Source organism: Podarcis vaucheri (genome assembly GCF_965113315.1).
Source record: "Podarcis vaucheri genome assembly, chromosome: 5".
Classification (NCBI taxonomy): Eukaryota; Metazoa; Chordata; class Lepidosauria; order Squamata; family Lacertidae; genus Podarcis; species Podarcis vaucheri.
Window position 1 is genome coordinate 30,749,752 of NC_138763.1, and position 22,224 is coordinate 30,771,975.

A 22,224-nucleotide genomic window follows, 5' to 3' on the forward strand; every position below is an offset into this window, starting at 1 on the left:
ACGCCAGTGAATGGCGTCTACTCTTTCTCTCCCTCATATATATATATATACACATACATGTGGGGGGGGGAGAGAAGGCGCGAGCTCGCTCCCGCGCGCGCGCGCGCACACACACACATATTATACATAACAAACTACTACGCCGCGCTTCTCAACCAAGCCTGGGTTTGCCTTCCCCGTCTGGCTCTCTCCACACAACCCTTAGGAGGCCCAAAGAAGGACAGGCAGGTGCTCCAATAGGAAAGCGACCCCCCACCGAGGCTCCGGACGCGATCAGCGCCTAAAGGTAAGCGCTCTGGCTGCGGTGCTGAATGAAAAAGCCGCCGCCGCCGCGGCAGGCATGGGAGCGGGAAGGCGGGCTTGGAATGCCCGCGCTAACTAAGCTAGGCTGCGCGTGAGCGCTTATTTCCACCCCGCTCCCTCCCACCTCGCCCTGCTCTCCCGCGCTCTTGCTGCTGCTGCGGCTGGGGCTGGAGATGGGGATGGTCCACGCACTGGCGCCATCACGTGTTTTTCTCCTAGGAGTGAGACGGAGTGTCGGCGGCGGCGGCGGCTGGAGGGGGCTGGACTCATAATAAACACAGACGGCAGCCGCTTGTTTTGGTTCGCGGGGGCTCTTCGGGAAAGTCTGCGGAGCTGCAGCTACTGCAGGCGCCGCCGCAAGCAGCAGCAGCAGCCCGAAGAGGGAGAGGGAGAGACAGCCAGCGAGCCAAGCAAGCAAAGCAAGTCCGGCGGCTGCTGTTTCCCCCCCTCGCTCGCCTCCTTCATCCTGGGGCGCACGAGGAGGAAGAGGACGTAGCGGTGGTGCAGGAGGGAGACGGATTCTGCCGCCGCCGCTGCTGCGAGTGCCCTCCGAGACTTTCCCGACTGGAATGAAGAAGAGGCGGAGGAGGTGGAAGCAAGAGCCGCCGCCGCCGCCGCGAGGATGTTCCCCCTCCTTCTCCTCCGCTCGGGCAGCTTCCCCTCCTCGCCTTCTCCTTCCCGGCTCTCGCCCCTGCAGCCGCCTGCCCGCGTTTTGTGTCGAAATGGCACTTTCTCGCCCTAACCAGACGGGACTGAATGGGGTCGCCAGTCTTCTCCTGCACAAGCTGAAGGAGCTGCAGTCTCAGCGGCGCTGATTTCCCCCCGGATATTTTGTTTGTTTGGGTTCTTTTCGACGCCCCCCCCCCGTCCAATCTCTCTCTCTCCCGCGAAGGATATTTTGACTGACATTTTTTTGGCGGGGAAGAAAAACAAGGTGGTTGGCGTGGTGTTTTGCCTGACTGTTGTTGTTTTTTGCTTTCGGAAAGAAGGGTTGCCTGCGTTCACGACGAAGATTTTCCTCCCTTCTCTCTCTCTCTCTTTTTTTTGCAAAAGCAAATCTTCCCTTCCCAACGCGAGAAGATATTTAATCGGCATCTGAAATTCGCTCCTTGCTGAGGGGTAACTTGAGAAGGGGAGGGGGCTGTTTGTTTGGGAGGGAAGCGACGGGGGAACCCCATCCTGCTCCCGTCGCTGGAGGAATTTCCACCCCTCACGGATGAAATTATGCACTTCTCCCCTTTCCCGGCGGCTGCTCGGACGAGACTTTCCTGGACTGGACTTTTGAAAGCCACGTTTCTCCTGCGAAGGGTGATTTGGAAATAAAAACAGCAACCCAAACTCTGCTTCTGGAGCTGGAAGGACGCTGAACAGCTGCTCTCTTCCTATCCCCTTTTTGGAAGGGGGGGTTTGCAGTGCTGTTTTGCTGGGGTTTTGTTTTGTTTGGTTGCTGCTGCTGCTGCAAGAATTGGATTTTGGGCTGCTCCGTTAGTTCTCTTTTGTTGTTGTTGTTGCTTTGTTTCCCCCTCTGCTGTTTCGGAAACTGCCCGTTTGCAGGAGGAGAGCTGCTCTGCCACCTCTCTCCCCTTCCAGCATGGCGAGCCCCACGGATAATAACGAGGGCTTCTTCTCAGATGTCAGGAAGGTGGGTTACTTGCGCAAACCCAAGAGCATGCACAAGCGCTTCTTCGTGCTGAGGGCAGCCAGCGAGTCCGGACCCGCCCGGCTGGAGTACTATGAAAATGAAAAGAAGTGGAGGCACAAGTCGGGGGGCCCCAAGCGCTCTATCCCGCTGGAGAGCTGCTTCAACATCAACAAGAGGGCAGACTCCAAAAATAAGTACCTTGTGGCGCTCTACACTAAGGACGAACACTTTGCCATTGCTGCTGACAGCGAGCCTGAGCAGGAGAGTTGGTACCAGGCTCTGCTACAACTGCACAACCGGGCCAAGAGCCATCAGCACCACCACCACCACCACCATCATCATCACCACCACCACCATGGGGATGTCACCCTGGGTGGTGGAAGCATTGGGATGGGAGAGGCAGGGGAGGACACCTACGGTGATATGGCTCCTGGCCCAGCATTCAAGGAAGTTTGGCAGGTGATCTTGAAACCCAAAGGTCTGGGCCAGACTAAGAATCTGATTGGCATCTACCGCCTGTGCCTAACCAACAAGACCATCAGCTTCGTCAAGCTGAACTCTGACGCGGCAGCCGTGGTGCTGCAGCTGCTCAACATTCGGCGGTGTGGCCACTCGGAGAACTTCTTTTTCATTGAGGTGGGGCGTTCTGCGGTCACCGGACCAGGTGAGTTCTGGATGCAAGTAGATGACTCGGTAGTAGCCCAGAACATGCATGAGACCATCTTGGAGGCTATGCGGGCCATGAGTGAGGAGTTCCGGCCCCGTAGCAAAAGCCAGTCCTCCTCCAACTGCTCCAACCCTATATCGGTGCCTCTCCGCAGCAGGCACCATGTCAGCAACCCCCCGCCCAGCCAGGTGGGGCTCAGCCGTAGGTCCAGGACTGAGAGCGTGACAGCTACCTCACCTGCTGGCAGTGGTGTGGGAGGAGGGACAGGGGGCAAGCCCAACTCTTTCCGCGTCAGAGCCTCCAGTGATGGAGAAGGTACCATGTCCAGGCCAGCTTCGGTGGACGGGAGCCCAGTTAGCCCAAGCGCCAACCGGACCCACTCGCATAGGCACCGCGGCAGCTCTAGGCTCCACCCCCCTCTCAACCACAGCCGCTCCATCCCAATGCCTTCCTCACGCTGCTCCCCTTCTGCTACGAGCCCGGTCAGCCTGTCGTCCAGCAGCACAAGCGGCCACGGCTCCACCTCGGACTGCCTCTTCCCGCGTCGCTCCAGTGCTTCGGTCTCTGGCTCCCCCAGTGATGGGGGCTTCATCTCGTCCGACGAGTATGGATCCAGTCCCTGTGACTTCCGCAGCTCCTTCCGCAGCGTGACCCCTGATTCTCTAGGACACACCCCACCTGCCCGGGGAGACGAGGAGCTCAGCAACTACATATGCATGGGAGGGAAGGCTGCTTCATCCTGCTGCAGCATCGCAGCTCCTAATGGTCATTTCACCCCCCGCACTTGCCACCTTCAACAGCAGCAGACCCGCTGCCCTGGTGCCCCCTGCTGCCCCCGGCTTGGCGGTGAGGATGTGGGTGATCCGGAGAAAGGCTTCAGGAAAAGGACTCATTCAGCTGGTACCTCCCCTACCATCTCCCACCAGAAGACTCCCTCGCAGTCTTCAGTGGCCTCCATTGAGGAATATACCGAGATGCTCCCCTCTTATTCCTGTGGCGGCAGCAGGCTCTCCTCTTATCGACATTCTGCCTTTGTACCAACCCATTCTTACCCTGAGGAGTGTCTAGAGATGCATCAGGTGGAGGGCAACCACCACCGGACCAACTCTACCCCACACACTGATGATGGCTACATGCCAATGTTGCCAGGAGTGGCCCCAGTCCCCAATGGTGGTAGTACTCCCAAAGGTGGTGATTATATGCCCATGAGCCCTAAGAGTGTGTCTGCCCCACAGCAGATCATCAACCCTGGGAGAGGAGGCCGTCATGTACAGGCCACGGTGGACTCCAATGGCTACATGATGATGTCTCCCAGCGGCAGCTGCTCTCCAGACACTGGTTCTGCTGCCTACAGCAAATTATGGATGAACGGGACTAGCCACCACCCCAAGCTCTCCGTGGAGAGCAATGAGGGGAAGCTGCCGAGTGGTGGGAGCGATTACATCAACATGTCTCCAGCCAGTGGCTCTGCTACCAGCACCCCTCCAGATTGCTACTTCGCCAGCTCAGGACCTCCAGGCCCAGAAGAGCCATCTGTGCAAGGACCCGCCCGGTCCCACCACAAGCCCATCTACTCCTACTTCTCCCTGCCACGTTCCTTCAAGCACATGCAACGCAGGACAGGCGAAGAGGGAAATGCCCAGATGCGGATGTCCTTCAGCTCCGGCCGCTTGCTCTACGCTGCTGCCGAGGACTCCTCCTCCTCCACTAGTAGCGACAGCCTTGGTGGCCCTGGGGGACAGGAGGGTGTGGGGTATGCCCTTCCCGCGCAGACACAGCCATTGCAGCCTGCTCCTTCTTGTACTGCGGACGCGGCTGTGCGGACCAAGAGCCGCCTGGTCAGGCCTACCCGGCTGTCCTTGGATGGCCCAAAGGCCAGCACTCTGCCTCGGGCTCGGGAACAGCTCCCAGAGCCCAAAAGCCCTGGTGAGTATGTGAACATTGAGTTTAAGCAACCAGCCTTCCCGTCGCCTTTGCCCCACGGAGATGCTGGCTCTAGCTCAGAGGAGTATATGAATATGGATTGGGGGGCAGCTTGCCCACCTACCTTAGCATCCATGCAGCCAAGCCGGGCCGGGGCAGCTCCCCCCAGTGGCCGAGACTATATGAGCATGCAGCTGGGCAACGGGGGGCAGTACGTAGTGTGTGCCCACACCCCTTCGCCTCCCCCTCCGGCCCTCCTGCTCAGCTACGCTGACATGAGGATGGGTCGCAGGAGGCCGGAGAAAAGCCCCCCGCCTGTGGGGCTGCCTTCTCAACACCCCCAGGCGCAGCCGGGGGAGCTGCCGGCCGTCTTGCCCCACTCCTGCTCCTCATCCATGATGGGGCCTCCGGGGATGAGCAGCGCCTTCACGCACGTCAGCCTGAGCCCCAGCCGCAGCAGCCAGAGTGCCAAAGTCATCCGCGCTGACCCGCAGGGAGGCCGGCGCCGCCACAGCTCCGAGACGTTTGCTTCCTCCACCACGCCTGGTGGTGGCCTTGGGGCCTCAGCCCTGCCCCATGGACCAGGAGGAGGCTCAGAGGACGCCAAGCGCCACAGCTCAGCCTCCTTCGAAAATGTCTGGCTCAAGCCTGCATCTGGGGAGGCAGGGGCCTTCTCCGGCCTTGGCACAGCGGCATTCAGGAGGGAGCAGGCAGCTGGCGGGGCTGGGGGTGGCGTGGAGAATGGGCTCAATTACATCGACCTGGACTTAGTGAAGGATTTTAATCACCGCCAGCATCATCACCATCACCACCCCCACCCTCAGGAGAGCGCTTCTCTGCTAGGGGTCAAGCAGCCGACACAGCAGCATCAGCCACCTAAATCTCCTAATCAGCCTTGTGGGAGTAGCCACTTGGGTGATGAATTAAGTGCATATGCCAGCATCAGCTTCCACAAGCGGGAGGATATCCAGTAGCTGGGCAAGAGCCAGAGACAAGGTGAGCATGCTGTGAGCTAATGGTTGGTTCATAGGGGTGGGGTGGGGAAACTGCTTTGGACTATTGCAAATAAGATGACTTGAATTGGTACCCCCAGTAAGCCCTTCAGTGAACATGCTCTCAGCTTGGGCATGGGTTAGGTCACATTTTGTTAGTTGGTTTAAATTATGTAATCGTTAATAGATCTGGCCGTTCTGCCATCTACTTGTTCACTGCATCTAGTCCCCCATTTTGCCCCTGGTCACCCCTACATACCGTGTGTGTGTGTGTGTGTGTGTGTGTGTGTTTAGAGCTCCTCAGTTTACTGGTGAGTTAGAACTGGAACAAGTCTGTTTTAAAGGACGGGTGGTCAGGGCATACAAATCCCATTAATTCTGGTTAAGGAGGGTTAGGTATGTTATATTGCTCTGTTTATGGTCATAATATAAACATTTGTCAAGGAAACAAAGTCCTATGAAAGGATTGTTAATAGGGAAAGGAGGAAGTCACTGCTACTAGATAGCAAACATGAGATGAAATCTCAGGCTATGCTTGGTTTTGAAGCCTGGTTAATACTGGTTAATATATCTCAAACAAACAAAATCTGTCTTGCTTTGTGTTTTGCTATGTAATATCCCTTTCTAATATCCTTTCTAATGGCATTCGATCTGGAAATTGAGGCAGTTGCACAAAGTGGGGGGGGGGAATCATTGCAAAAATGTTGCAGCTGTTTAAAACCCTGATAGTGGGATATTAAATTGGTTTCTTTGTTTCTCATTTGCTTTTGTACCTTTAGAAACAATATATCGTATAATACAGCACTCCCGAAGCATAATCTTTTACGTGTAGACACCATTGTTATTGTTGTTATTATTATTGTTGCTACTACATTATACTTTTCTCTATGAAATCCCCTAATCCACTTTTGGCTGAGACTCTGAGAAGCGTCTTTGTGAATATTCTGCTGTCCTACTTGTTTAACCTTCAGAAAACTGCCGTCTAAAAGAAAGGAATCCTGTGTTTGTGTGTGCCTGAGCAAGTGTGCATGCTGCATATGAGAAAGAGGTGTGGTCTTTAACTTAGGGCATGAGAGCTGGAATTGGAAACCTCTGCAGTCTAATCCTGAATGAGCCAGTGACAAGTTTTGTGGCTCCGGGCAAGTTTTCCTATGCGTAGAATACATGTAGTAATACTTACCTCAATGGGTTGCTATGGGGATTAATTACCAGTAGATGATGTTTGCAAAGCACAGTGTATATGAAACAAAAGGCACACTAACTTAGAATATGCTTGACGTTGTTGAGAAAGCTTTACTGCTGTTGTGTTGCGTTGAGCAAAAGTAGATGAATGAGCAGTTCTTAAATAGTAAATTAAGCAGAATTTCCATAAACTTTCTGCATTTAAATTATGGTGATGAGTGAAGTAGGAAAGAGAATGTTTTAGGTTCGTTTATGGTCCCATGAGTCTGCACAAGGAAGCATAATAAAATAATGAGATGCTTTATCACCGCTGTAGGTTTTCCAGGGTGTGTGTACTGCTGATACGAATATGGCTGCCACTCTTTTACAGTGTTTCTTCCACTCATTATGCTTGTCAAAATCTTGATGTTCTGCAGTTATGATTTTGCCCTGAGCTTTGTATTATCACACTCCTCCTGATCTGACCTCTTCCTACTACCCCCGTTATCTTTGATCCATGGCAATTACTGGTGAGACGTAGGAAATGTTTGTACTGGCACAGATGGAGGCAAATTCAGCAGTGTGCTTTTTGATCTTAGAATGTCATAACAAACACTTCTGTTCTGTGACGTGTTTTAATTACGTGTTTGCTGGGTATAAGTACTAACAGTGTTGAGAGATGGGAGTGGTAAATGCCCTTACAAAACACAGAGGTGGTTTTCCTGTAGTTGAATACGTGAGGATTGAAAATGAAAACTGTGAATACTCCGAATAAACATTTTGCACCATCGAAAAACAAAGTAAGCACCTTTATTACAGCTTTTTACTACATAGCAAATCACAAATGGTCATGTAAATCCTTTTGCTTCTCCAATGTCCACCAAGTAAATTTATTCATTACATTCATATCCCACCTTTCCTAGAAAAAGCTTGAGGTGCTGTACATGGTTCTCCACCTCCTTGTTTTATCTACACAACAACCCTTTGTAGTAGTTTATACTGACAGTGACTGGTCCAAGATTGCCTAGTGAGCTTCATCGCTGTAGATATTTGAACCTGACTCTCCCAAGTCCTGTTCCAACACTCTAACCACTTACTGCCTTTAAATTTCAATGTGAGGGCCATCTGTAATGGGTGCTTTAGTTGAGATTCCTACATTGCAGGGGGTTAGATTAGATGACCCTCAGTGTCCCTTCCAACTCTACAATTCTATGATTCTATAAATGCAGATAGTAAAGATTTGTAGGCCGCCTTTTAAGTGCTTCTTTATGACACCATTCTCTAGATTCCACTTTGTTTCTGCTCTTACTGACTTGTTTTATGGTCCTCGATTTCCTCGGTTGTTCCTTTGTCATGTTACCAGCAGATCCTGAGAACAGTTACAGGGTAACACAACTTCTCATGGAATACTAGTGATTATGAAAGTGGGCTGTTTGGCTAATGTTTTATTCCTTGATGGTTTGTCTAATGGAAACCATTGCTTTGCTGGACTTCTGTTGTTTGGTTGTTCCAATAAATCAGTTGTGGCTTTCAAGGGTGCTGTCCAGTGAACTATGGAGAGCTCAAGTAACATACTAGCACAATCATATAGTGAAATGTAGACAGACTCTAGCCCCTGTGTTGCTTTCTAATATTCAGCTAACTGAGCCATTGTGGAGGTTTTCTGGGAGGATGGGTGTGATGCAGTCTTTCTTTACATTCTTCAGCGAAGGGTAGTGGGAAAATTAAATGTTGTAGAGAGTTCAATTCCTCCTCACATGGGATCACAGTTCTCCCTTGCCTTCTTGGCTGAACATATGCAGTTCCTAAGACATCTTAAAGTCGAGAGTATTTACATTTCCTGATCCTCTTACGTTGCTCTTTTGATGCTTTATGAGAGGGGCTATGTTGCTGCCATTTTGTTTTTGTGCACGTTAAGGCAATGAATATTTTGCATGTCCTGTTTGAAGCAAAAACCCATGTCAAGTCTGCTGCAACCTGTAGAGTTTGGCTCTTCCTGCACATTTTTAATAACTGGTGCGGTTTTCTTTTAGTTTGATTCATAGCTGAAGACATTCTGTTCACTTCTCATTCAGACATAGGCAAGAACAGCGTTTAGTCTGACAGAACTGCTTTGGCTGGGAGTGGAATTCTGTTAGCAATATAGTTTCACTGAGCCAAGCAATAAAGTCTGTTATTGGCCTGTTTTTAGATTGTTGACTGTGGAGATGTCTTGGCCTCCGTTGCATCTTTATTCAGGTGGAACTGGGAATATGTCTATGCTTAAGACTGTGCACAAAGATATACAAGCAGCATTAAGTACTTCTGTGGAGGTTATTTGGGCAGTCGTGCTTTATTTGTTCATTGTTCACACATGTTTTAACTACAGGAATACATACCGCTGTTCTCTCCCTGGGAAATATTGGATCAGTGAAGCTGTATGTGGACATCACAGGTTTCTTGGCTATGCTATCTGTAATGTATTCTCTGTAGTTGACAGTGTTGCCCAGGGAAGGGAAAGAATGAAGCCAATGCTCTGCAATGTTCACATGAGCCATTTTTCTTTCGAGGGCCACATTCCTTTAATACGAAATCTATTGCAGCCACACACACCAGTAGTGAGCAGGGTCCATGTATACAGGCATTAGTCTCTGTAAATAAATGAGGCTAAGGAAGAGAAGAAATAACTGAGAGAAGGAATTGTAAGGCACCCAGCAATACCCGCTAAAGGTTAAAAGATAACTCTTGTTTCCTTGTTCGTGTTTATGAGGGATTTGAAAGCCTATTTAAGATACTGGAAAGACTGACCTGTTAATTTAAATCACAGCTGCTGGAACCTTAGGGTGGGGGTTCAGTGTTCGAAACTCCCATTGTTCTAGGCACATTTTGCGACAGGGAATTTCATTGGAGTGAGCAATTTCTGAGCTCGGGTTGCAGTACTGCGCCTAAGATTTCAAATTAAAACTGCAAAGTGGAAAGAAAGACCTTTTTTGAGCCTTCCCACTTCTGGCTACAGTCTGAAGACTGGAGAAGAGACCCTCTTAAGAATATTAGGGGGTGGAGTGGGCAGGGGAAGGACTAGACCATGTGAAAAATGAACATAATGTTTTAGCAACAGTTCCTTCATTTTCAGCTTTGTATTCTTGTTATTAAAAAAAGCACACCTAGACATTCCGTCGTTGCGCCCATAACCTAGGTTTAAGGTTATGTAGGTTCTTTGGTGTATTCTTGCTCACCCTGTGTAACTATGCCCCCCCATTCACAGAACAAAATGGAGGAAAGTGGGCAAAAGTGGGGAGTGTTGACATCTGTGACTCACTCTAGGAATGGGGTGCTTCTGTGGCATGAACCCGCAATCTCCTCTTCCTTGTCTCGCAGTTTGGTCTAAGGCAGGGTTTCCTAAACTTGGGTCTCCAGCTGATTTTGAACTACAATTCCCATCATCTTATCTAGCAGGAAGGTATTGTAGTCCACAATACGTAGCAGGGTAGGTATTATAGTCCAGAAACAGCCGGAGACCAAAGCCCTGGTCTTAAGGGGTGGTTTTAAACCAAGCTTTGCTCAGGGCAGACCTGTTGAAATTACAGTAATGGCCTTAACTTTGTCCTGTTCATTCACTTCAGTGGGTCAGGTCTGAGCAAAACACCCTCGGTCTTGGTAGATATGCTTTGTATCCCGTTCCTCCACTACAAGTTCAGCAAACTCTTCAAGGCAAAGCAACTTTAAATGACAGAAGGTCATGGAAAGCTGTGTGTGTGGAGGGGGAGAAATGTTGGGGGGCAGGGAGAGAGAAAAGGGGGGGAGATGGTCACTTGTACATTCCTTATTCGCTCGTCTCCTGTTAGTGGAGGGTTTTTATTAAACTGCTTGATAGGTGCTTGGTGTTGTGTGTGCATCTTGGTTGGCAGGGTGGGGTGGGGAATACACTTCTTAAAAACCACCTCCTTCCCCTAGTGACCAGACCAGACCAGACCATAGGCAGGAAGCCATGACAACGTGGAAGCCCCCTTCCTGCTCTGTGTGAGGGAGGAACCCAAGATGAGGGTGAGTTAAAGGCACAGTGACCTTCCTTCAGGTTTTGCATAGTTTGGCTTGTTCTTGAAAGGAGGAACGTTACCCGCTGTCCACAGACAGCACCAGGGAATCCCAGTGAGGCAAGGGGGATGCAGGGCTGAGTATCAAACAACCACATGATGCACAACTGGCAAAAGAGGAGACCAAAACCCTGGAAGTGGAGGTGTGAGGCAGAGGAGGAGAGGCTGTGAGCTGGATCAAAAGGCTCTGCAGGCTAGGACCAGCCTGGAGCTGGTGGTTCCTCATTAAAGTTAAGTTATGCCTGTTCATTCCTCACTTTAACTCAGCATGGTCAGCGCAGAGGTCATAGAATCAGAGCTGGAAGGAGCTCCAAGGGCCATCTTGTCCAACCCCCTGCAATGCAGGAATCTCAACACAAGGTCCCCCATCCAGTTTGACCCTGTTTAGCTTTGCACATGTGCTAGCAGTTTTATAGCTGTGCCACTAGGAGGATCATAATTGAAGGGTATTAAGGATTTAAAGTGCATATTTTTATGAACATGGCATAATTGAGGTTTTTAAATACTGCTGCAGATAGACCAGGGAGGAGCAGAGTAGCTCCTCTCCTAGAGCCCAAATGTTTGTACTAAGCCATGGTACCAAGCAGACATCTGATGTGCCGAATGTCTTGTGCTTGTGCTACATGGGAAAGTTTTTTGCTTGTAAAATCAAGTTCTACTATCAAGACAAGACAGTAATAACCTAATTGTAGGTTTTATGATAATCTGCTTTTTCATTCTCTAGTGAAAATGTTTTACGACATCAGAAAAGCAAATCAAATAAAACCCTGGTCAGACTTTTGATTACTCTGCTGGTAAAATGTTGCCTTTATTTAAGGTTTGCCTGCTGATACAAATACTGAACTAGAAATAACAGTGCCAACAACAGCTCTTGGGAGCCATGTGATTCATGACTGCTCTGGTGAGAGTCCAGCTCCCCATGTGAAAATTACTGCAGTAACTTGGCTGTTACATTTGCTTAGTGACCATTAATTTATTTCTTGTAGTATTTGTGAGATGCATTTGCTTTCTTTATTTAGACACCCAAAATGATGTAGGGCATTAAAGTTATAAAGAGCAAATGCATTCTTTTATGCCTCTTATTCAGTTTCCCCTCTTTATTTGTACAAGGAGGGACACTTACTAGGGGAGGGCACACACTGAAGAATTCACATTTAATTCCAACCTATATCCCTGCTTGCACTATCCTGGGACATCATTTCATCTGCGTAGGCTGGGTTTGCTGGTAGGTATGACTTTTTGGCATGGGAACATGGGGCAGAACGGGCAAAACTTGCTTCCAAAACTGGTCATAGTTATTTCTGGGTTTTATGTAACTCTGCATGCTTCCAGCACATAGCTCTGCTCACATTGCATGACATAGTTATTGTTAGGGTGGGTGCACATAGGAGTTGCTATGATACGATAATCTTTATTGTCATTGTCCCATACAGAACAACAAAATTGAAAAATATACATAAGACATTCAGAAACCAACAAGCCAGCTATCCCAGCCTAGTTAGCCCCCTGATACCCCATTTTAAAATACAATATACTCCCATAGAGACTCCTTTGGGTAGAAACTGTTTCTCAGGCGGCTGTTCCTAATCTTTATAACCCTGTACCTTCTTCCAGAAGGCAGAAGATACAGATTACTGGGAGCTCCTTAGCTTTTCTGCTTTAGACTGCGGTAATAACCTCACTTTACCTGGTTGCAAGCTCCTACTTGAATTCAATGGAATTTACTTCTGAGTAGATGTGGTTACGCTTGCAGCCAAGGTAAGTAGGTATGTGACGATGAGGACATAAGCTTTCTATATATGTCAGCATGCAAATTTAGGGAACTTCCTGCCAGAGGTTTCAAGTTTCCTACTTGTTATGACTTCAGACATTCTGTCGAAATGCAGGTCAGCTTGACTCCCAATTAAAATATTGTGTACAGTTAAGGTGGAGCAACTTTTAAATCTAATACTCTTATCTGTAGACCATTAAAAAGAAAAGAAAAAAACTTGACGTATTGCCAAAGACGAAATCTGCAGAAGTTTTTGTGGCTCTGGGGCAGTAAGTTGAAAATCTGTAAGGTATGCAAGTCCAAGCAGTATGCTTCCTCCTATAGACATTTGATTTCTTTGTCCCCTTAGTAATTGTTTGCTAACCTTAGCCTATGTATCTTATTCTGTATTTAAGTATTTGAACTTTTCTCATTAATTTATCTAAGCATTGTGCTTTCATACTGTTCAAAATTACACCCAGTTGCCATCAAAGATTTCTTCCATCACTTGCAACTTAGCCCAGCTAAAGGAATCATTGCACATATCCATGTTGTGTGTGTCACTGTGCTGTGCACTGGAATGTGCATATACATGTGGTTGAATGAGGTGGAAGGTGGTATAATACATATAATCACACTTCAGGCTGCTGACGCGGATAACATTTTATGAACGTTCTCCTTTGTTTTTTGTTTAATAGAAAGCTGCACTAGAACTTTTCTCCATGGCTTTTTAGATTTTTAAAAGGTAAAGGACCCCTGACGGTTAAGTCCAGTCGCAGATGACACTGGGGTTGCAGTGCTCATCTCGCTTAACAGGCCGAGGGACCCGGTGTTTGTCCGCAGACATTTTTTCCGGGTCATGTGGCCAGCATGACTAAGCTGCTTCTGGTGCAACGGAACACCAAAACCAGTACCTATTTATCTACTTGCACTTTTGGGTTTGCTTTCGAACTGCTAGGTTGACAGGAGCTGGGACCGAGCAACGGGAGCTCCCCCCATCGAGGGGATTCTAACTGCCGACCTTCTGATCAGCAAGCCCAAGAAGCTCAGTGGTTTAGACCACAGCGCCACCCCTTCTTACAGATTTTTACTTACAGAGGTTTTTGGGGTTTTTTACTTTTGAAAAAAAAACACCTTCAAGGAGTGCTGTGTGATTCTTACCTCCCTGTGCTGCATCACTTCTGATACTTTTCCTCCTAGTCTGGCTAACTCAGGGGTCGGCAAAATTTTTGTGGCTTGGGCCGGTTCACGGTCCCGTAGACCCTGCAGTGGGCCAGAGTGTGTGTGTGCATGCGCCTACATTCGCAAACGCTATTTCCTGCCCTCCTTCCAGCGCGGAGGAGGCATGCGCAGCTTCCCATTGGCTGCAGGAGTTTCCTGAGCCAATAGGAAGCTGGCCGGCGTTGCGGAAGGTAATCCCCGCTCTGCTCCGTGCCGGTTTAGCATGGCGCATGGGAGCCTACCGAGCAGGTGGGGGTCCATGGGCTGGTTAAACGACCCCCATGGGCCGCAGGTTGCCGACCCCTGGGCCAACTTCTGGTATTAGAGCTAGCCCTGGGGAAAAGTACCTGGGGCAGTGGGGCACAAGGGGGTAAGGTGAGAAGAGAGGAAAGTTCAGCTTCTTTCACCTGTGTGTCCTTTTTCAGATGAAAATAGACATTGTGGTTTTTTTAATTAAAAAATGTGGTAGCCTATAAGTTACTGGACTTCCTTGCACAGTATATTGTAAAGTGGGGAAGTAAATTTTAAAATAATTTTTAATAGAGAGAGAGAAACAGCTCCCTAGCGTGTAAGCCAAAGAATTAAAGAGTGCAGAATAACTTGCTTAAATTTAGAGTGCTGATAAAGGACATCTTATGCAATAATTGCCAGTTTCAATAATCTTTTACTGCTTTTTATGAAACACATTGAAATAGGGTAGGTAGTTCGCAAATCCAGCTCTGTTCCCAGTTCTCCAGAATGCTGAAACGGCAATCTTGGTCTCTTGACTATACGCAATGTTATATGCACACCTTTGCTTAACTCAATCTGGTTTCAGTCATGTCAAAATAAAATATAAATTACAAACCCTTTCATGAAATTCTGCAGGGGCAAGGAGGACAATATGCAAGTTCTGTTGGGGATGCTTGAGTAAACATCATATATTATGCATGTATCAGTGTGACAAATTTTAACCAACACAGAGTGTAAATAGTTAAAGGGGATGTAAATAAGTCTGGCACTTTTAAAAACCAGCCAAAAGATGGCTTGAAGTATGTCTCTCTGATCATCTTTGACATATCTAGGTCACATTTAACCTTCTATAATTGAAAGGTTTGCTGATTTCTTTGCAAAACTTTACAGTGCAATTGGAAGCTAGTGAAAAATGTGTGATTTTTTTTGGGGGGGGGGTGTCCTGTGGCAAGTGTCTTAATCAGATACTACTTAAACTCCTGCACTCATATAGAAAGTTTAATTTTGAAACGTCTTCGCTGACGGATTGTAAGGCTTTCGTTTCCCCCCACCCCTTCATTCAGACTTTACAAACAGAAACTATCTGCCAAGTGCTGTCAGGCTGCTTGGACCTTAGCTGCAGATATTCTGCCTTATTTCAAGTTGAGCTGCGTATTTCAGCTATGCATAAAAGAATGAAAAGCCTGTCAAAAATTAGCTGCCTCTTACCTAAGAGCTGGCAGTAGAGCATAAGAGTCCTAATCCTAGGTTGGTGGGTCAAGCCCCACATTGAGCAGAAAGATTCCTGCGTTGCAGGGGGTTGGATTAGATGACCCTCGTGGTCCCTTCCAACTATACAATTCTATGATTCTATATTTAGCCATTCTACGGAAATTATCAATGCATTTGGACATCACCATGAAGATGTTATTTTTTAAAAAAGGAGGTTGCTCTTCTTTTCATTCCTCATTCCAGGTTGGAATCTCTCTTTGGACCAAACTAGACATGATGAAGGCAGCAACATGTGTTTGTTAATGCATTTGCCCCATTCACCTGTAAGGCAGGGTGAGTGGTCTTGTTTTAACAGGCATGTGGATGAGCAGAGAGGACCACATCTTCCCACCTTAACTTTCTCATGCTCTGTCACTGCTGACTCTTTCCCCTCCATCTGGTCCAACCTACTTCTTGAAATATCACCCTATGGTTCTTGGTGGAAGTGCTAGATGCAATGTATATTCTATAGAATAAGTAATAGGAAGTAGGACATACGACTTTTCAAGAACTTCAGAACAGACCAGTTTAGAATAATATGCTTAATAATTGTGTGTATTTTTAAAAAAACAACTTGGATTCCCTGTGTGGGTTTCTAGATCTGTGCATCAAGTGCAATCAAATTTCTCCTGGAATTTATAGTAGAAATAAGTTCCAAAAGAGTAATGTAAATAGGATAATTTTCAGCTGGGGTTGTTTTGTTCAGTAGCAGAAAACTCAGCAATCTTTTTCTTTTCTTTTCTTTTTGGTGTGGGAGGGTTTGAGCAAAGACTAAGGATGTTTAGTTTAGCCAAGGCTGCAATAGCAGACAACTAATAATAATAATAATAATAATAATAATAATCACGATAATAAACAAATATCTGACTTTTAGAAGACACCTGAAGGCAGCCCTGTTTAGGGAAGCTTTTAATATTTGATGAATTATTGTATTTTAATATTTTGTTAGAAGCCGCCTAGAGTGGCTGGGGAAACCCAGCCAGATGTGCAGGGTATAAATGATGATGATGATAAGTTATTATTAATGTTAAGAGCATCACATCCATCTCAATTGCAAACAAAGTTGTGTGCAATCTGCAGTTATTTGTTGTATTTTGTTTTTATTTAGAGGATTATTTATTGTAAACACAAATGAAATAAATCCACTTGTTTTGCTTTATCCTTAAAGATATAAAGTGGAGGGGAGAGTATTTGATCCCCTGCAAAATTTGCTCGTTTGCCCTCTGACGAAGAAATGACCAGTGCATAACTTTAATGGTAGGTTTATTGTAGCTGTGAGAGACAGAATAACAACAGGAAAACCCCCAAGGATACAGGTTTCAGCAGAAAATGTTAAAACCTGTTATTGTAGGATGCTGGCAGAGACCATCTGAGATGGAACTATCCCTTGCATGGTTGTTGTCCCCCCCCCCCCCAATAGTGACAGATCTACATTTTACATTACAACACCCTCCATTTTTGGAAACAAATGAAAATGAAAGGAAGTTCTTAGTTAGAATAGCTGGTGTAGCTACTTCTGTATGGAATGGGTGAGAATTCACTCAGCAAAACAGAGATGGGTGGGAGAGGGGAGACAACATTAAAATACGGTATCGTATTTTAAAAATTCAGGCACCTGTTTTTACCAAGCAGAACTTATAAAGGTATGTGCATCTTGTGAATATATCAACGCTCATTAGCCTCATCCAGTGCTTCAATGTGCAGGCACATAAGCACTTCCTCGTTCACTTTGCTTCTTGAAAGAGCTCTCCACATAAGTTTTAAGTGTAGTAAACAGGAAAGGCTGAGCTCCCCAGGATCTCCATGTTTAAACTGGAGCACCTGCGCAGCTTTGCACTAGAATCACTCCATGCTGTAATATGTTGTGGTTTTATAAATGCATGAAAGATTGAAATGTTGCACTCCTGTGAATTAAATTAGCATAGTTTATCTAAGTCAAAAGTTCTGATAATAGTGTCACCTAATTAACAGTCTTTAAACACTCGTAATAAATACTTTCTTCAACCAACTTTTTGCATCTTGCAAGTTTCTGCAAGGGGAAAGGTGTGCAGGCTTGTAGCTGGGATATGTGGTTTCTCAGGCCTTTGAACTTGGTAAGGAATGTTCTCAAGATGGAAGAATGAATGGTTGGATAGTGCTTTTTGCCTCGGGGCATGAAACTCACAAGAGGAATGTTACCATGTATTCAAAAGCCTGTTTCACACACCTCTTTGTTGAACAAGATCTTGGATAGAGTCTTTGTTATTATCAAGCACTCTGCAGCAGCAACAACAAAAAGAGCTCCCCAAAGTGGCTTCCTTGAATAGAGATGTAGAAAAGAATCTGAAGGATGTACAAATTATGATATGACATTGTAAACCAACTTCAGTCTGTCTTTTTTATTTAGGGAAGGGGGGATATTTAGAGCCAAGGTGCATAACCAGGATCACACAAATCAGTGTCCTGCTAGTATTTTTTTATTGATGGCTGCCAATGGTGGTGTGCAATTATCACTCCTACGCTACTTTTCTAACGTTGGCAACTGTCCTGTTGAGTTATCCCATCTTTTATTATCCTTTGCCAAGCCTGCTCTGGGGTTTTAACATCCTGGTTAACATTTAACAGAGACAGGCTGTAGCAATGGTATTTAGTGTTATGCAGGAACAGAGATACAGCAGTACCAAACTCTAAAATAATTTGACCTTCTACCAGAACATGGCTTGAACTGAGGTGGGTCACAAGTGTAGCACTGTTGCCATGAAAATATATAGAGTAAAAAAGAAGAAGAAATGGGTCCCCAGATGCATGTTTGACATCTGAATTTGAAAAGGTTGAAGACTGCTGCTCTGTAGCATGAAAAGACTGAGCAATACATGGGTAACTAATGGAATATTTCAAGCCTATGGGAACATGCATGTTATAAGAGAAGTTGAGACCTGTGATTGTTTGTTTAAAAATGCCCCCCCCCAGTGACTTTAGTAAAAGGCGAAAGATTTATACGACCTGAAGAGAAACCAGAGTATATCCTTGTTTTACTTAAGTCTCTGCCATTGTTTTAAAGTCTTTCCTACCTTCTTGCAACACTCAAACTTCTCCCTCTTTCACCCTGCAGTTGCTACATGTGAGCGAGATAAAGGATGTGGAGCCCTCAAAAATTCCACAGTACTGTACTCAATCCTTCCGTTGTTTAAAACCACCATTTTCCTCTCAAGTTGCCTCCCTCACTGCTTTACTCAAACTTCTGCCATTGTTTTAAACCACCACTTTCCCCTTCTCAGTGTTCCTTCCTTCTCGCTCCCATGCTGTGACTGCTGCTGCTGGTCTTCACTTCCTCCTGACTTCATGCAAATCTAGGATTGCATTGCTGCACCACAGAAATGTAATTGCTGCGATTACATTATTATTCAATAGAGAGAAATAGTATTCTGTGACTAAGTGTCTAATTATACTAATACTCTTAGATGTTCCACATTTTTCAAAAAATCATGCTCTTAAAGATTTACAGGACCTTGGCTTTGTTTTGATGCAGTTGTTTACTGTTTTGGGGTTTTTTGTTTGTTTTTGTTTTTTTGCTAAAGTAGCTCATCAGGTTTTATTCTGTTTTTGTAGAGCTCTCATGACATTAATTACCTCTTACTGATTCAGGTCACGGCAACTGCATTTAGGTTTGAGGACAGAAGTATGAATGTGGTGGGGGTGTACGTTTCATAAAGCGTGGATCAGATGCTAACTAGTTGGTTTCCTGTTGTAGAATTTGCAATTCCCCCTGTATTAGACTTGCTTATGTATCTCCTAAGGTGGTGCTTTAGATGGCTGCTTATATTTGAATCAGATGACAGGTTTTAGAAAGCTTTTACAAGGCCACAATCTGTATACCTTTCAGCTGCAATGAAATCCCTGTGGTTTTATCATTTGACCTAATGGTGTGTGATTGAAGGCACATTAATAGTCATTGATTCTGCCAGATCGGCACAAGTCACACTCTTCAAAGTACATTTTGGGACATTACGTGGGTTATGTTTACACGATCAAGATCCTGTGAAGTAGCAGCTCCCTTTTTTTGACTGAAGAAATTCCATGGCTCTTCAACCATTCCCACTACCCCCTTGTTGACTGTCTTTTGGTTATTCCTAGGCCACTGTAGGGATACAAGCTCTCCTGACTACAGGTTAGCAACAATCAATATCCTGCTGCTGTTTGCATGCCTGTTTATCCTAGGGTGTAAGAGAACTTAAGGCTATAAACAGAGCCCTGCTGGATCAGGCCAGAGACCCATCTAGTCCAGCATCCTGTTCCCACAGTTGCCAAGCAGATGCTTACGCTAAGCCTGCAAGTGGGACTGAGTGTAACAGCACTCTTCCCGCCTGTGATTCCCGGCAACTTGTATTCTAAGACATAGTACCTCTGGCATGGGAGATAGAACATAGCCACGAAAGGCGCAAGAGTTCCTGTTTGGCATTGCTGACTCACATTTCATGTAAGCATGTTTGACCATTATGTTTAATAATCTGGGCTTCTCAGCTTTGAACGGAATCATAATTGCGCTTCCGTTTCTTGATTTGTTAAGGTTTTTTATGACAGTGATACCTTGGGTTAAGAACTTAATTCATTCTGGAGGTCCGTTCTTAACCTGAAACTGTTCTTAACCTGAAGCACCACTTTAGCTAATGGGGCCTTCCACTGCTGCCACCGCACTGCCTCCATGCGATTTCTGTTCTCATCCTGAAGCAAAGTTCTTAACCTGAGATACTATTTCTGGGTTAGCGGAGTCTGTAACCTGAAGCGTATGTAACCCGAGGTACCACTGTATTTTAAAGCATGTGCCTTTTTTTGTTTTTTGTTTGCTTTGTGAGTTGCCTAGAGAACACGTCCTATGGCGTAGGTGCACAAATGCAGTAAATACATCAATTCACCTTGGGCAACTGATAGTGCAAATGCAACTTGACTAAAAGCTTAAATTGGAATACAAACGCCTCCAAGTCTTTACGGCAGCTTGGCAAACAATTATTTGAGGATAGCGGCTTGGCTTCCCCTTGCTTTGAGTCTCCCGAGTCTCTTTTGCTCCTTCTTTGGGTAGGGTAGTGAGAGGCACCTGCTGTAGCACTGCAGGAGGAACAGAATGGCAGTGGATGGGCAGTGGTGTGTAATTTGTCACTTCAAGAAGATTGGCACTTCCTGAGAATCTGATTGTAGTCATCAAATTACTTGTAAGCTTCAAATTACTTTATGCCATTCCTTAAATAATACTACAGCAGAGTAAGTGGTTAGAGAATTGCAACAGCTATATAGAGGTTACCATTGGAATCATCTGGCAGAGTGCACTGCCGTTCATTTTAAGGGCATCCAAGTAGATCTCCAACTGCTGCAGAAAACCTATTGGAAATGGGGCCTGCTAAGAGGACTGGAATAAAGATTAGAAATGGCAGGTAGTGTTGCAACCTATTGTTTTGGTTGTGAGCGTGCAAAACAGATTCTGTTAATATTTTTATACCCTTTGAGGCATATGTTCTTTTCTTGGCGGGACAAATGCAATTCAACAGAGCAAGATCGAAGCAGTAGTTTTCTTCCCCACCTTATGTGACTCTGGCAGTGTCAAATATTTTGGCACCTTCTAATCTCTCTGTGTCACTCTATGACAGGATTCCCTTAAGTTCATTCTGCCTTAGCAAGTGAAGGTCACATAGCACACTCTTCCTTTCAGTCGCCATCTGGCCGTTTATTATTAGCAGTACTGTGGAAAACAGAAATTAGAAACACAAGACCAAAACAGTCTTTGCAAGTTCAGCCATTTTGCCTCTATCAAACGGAGCCATTTCTCCTCAGTTGGCACTCTCACTAAGAAAAGGAAGGTGCAGAATCTGCTTTTCAGTAGGTGCAATAGGTTGTATTAGATAGGCCTCTATAACAAACAAGAGTATATATGCTAAGCTGATCTGGAAATACTGAACGACTCCTGTATTAATAGAACCAATGGGAAACTACTTTTCTTAAGCTTCTACAAATGTTTGGTATTTCCCCGTCAAGAATAGATAGGGCTCAGCCCTTATCAGTTTTTTTTAACCTTCAGTTCCTTCATTCTTATGGGAATTTAGGCATACAGAATTACTGATTTGAAAGGCTGAGAGTACAATCCTGGACATGTCTATCTGGGAGCAAGTTCCATGCCAATAGGATTGCAGTCTTAAGTTCCAACATGCAACAAACGCATTGGGGAGTGTTACCTGCATTTTTGTCAATTCTTCAACAAAAATGTGCTCTGTGGTTACAGAATATGCATGGGCAGAACACTGAGAATCATATACATTTGCCAGGGAAAACCTAACAAACGTTACGTTGAGGAAACAAGAGTTGCATTTACAGCTGGAACAGTTTTATGGTATATTAGCGAGATGCCCAGTAAATGCAAGTGAGCGTATATTAAGACATGGACACAAAGATAGGCACCAAAATGGCACAGAAGAAGAATGCGGACTGGCAGAAAGAGACAAATAGCTGTATGGGGGAATCAGGACATGCAGGCTCTGTCCAGACTCTCAGTTTCTGCATTGAATTCACTTTGTTTACTGAATGTTGGTCTTTCTAGCATCACACAGCATTTTCTTTTAACTGCAAATCTGACTTGTCTGGAAAGGAAACTGTTGAAGGATTAATGTTCTTCTGCCCCACATGGTTCCTATTAAAGCAAGTCTGGCATATATAGATGCATGTGTTTGTTAAGTGTGATTTGTAACAAATGAAGAGTTGGTCCTAAACAAAACATTTCTATCGAAATAACCCACATACATATATCCTCTACACCTCTTGCCCTTTTCATTGCAGGTGTGTGTAGATCAGTGATGTCTCTACAGGAGAGGCTTTTGCTGAGCTACAGAGAGAAACTTGCATAGCTTAGCTTTTGGACAAAGGTATATATATGGAGCACCTATTTCACATTAAAAATACAGCATTTTGAATTTATTTCTGTTATGTCTGCAATGAAGTGTAAATAAATAAACCACTTGTTTTGCAGAAGATTATTGCCTAAGAAACTC

At 45.8% G+C, this 22,224-nt stretch overlaps 1 protein-coding gene across 1 annotated transcript in view; it reads left to right on the forward strand.

Annotated features, from left to right (window-relative positions):
• Positions 1 to 344: 344 nt before the first annotated feature.
• IRS1 (insulin receptor substrate 1) overlaps positions 345 to 22,224 on the forward strand; it is a 52,282-nt gene continuing 30,402 nt past the window's right edge. The window contains 3 exon segments of the mRNA XM_082221720.1: positions 345 to 2,252; positions 2,255 to 2,304; positions 2,306 to 5,531. Coding sequence (XP_082077846.1) covers positions 1,895 to 2,252; positions 2,255 to 2,304; positions 2,306 to 5,509 — 3,612 coding nt within the window. The 5' untranslated portion in view covers positions 345 to 1,894 and the 3' untranslated portion in view covers positions 5,510 to 5,531.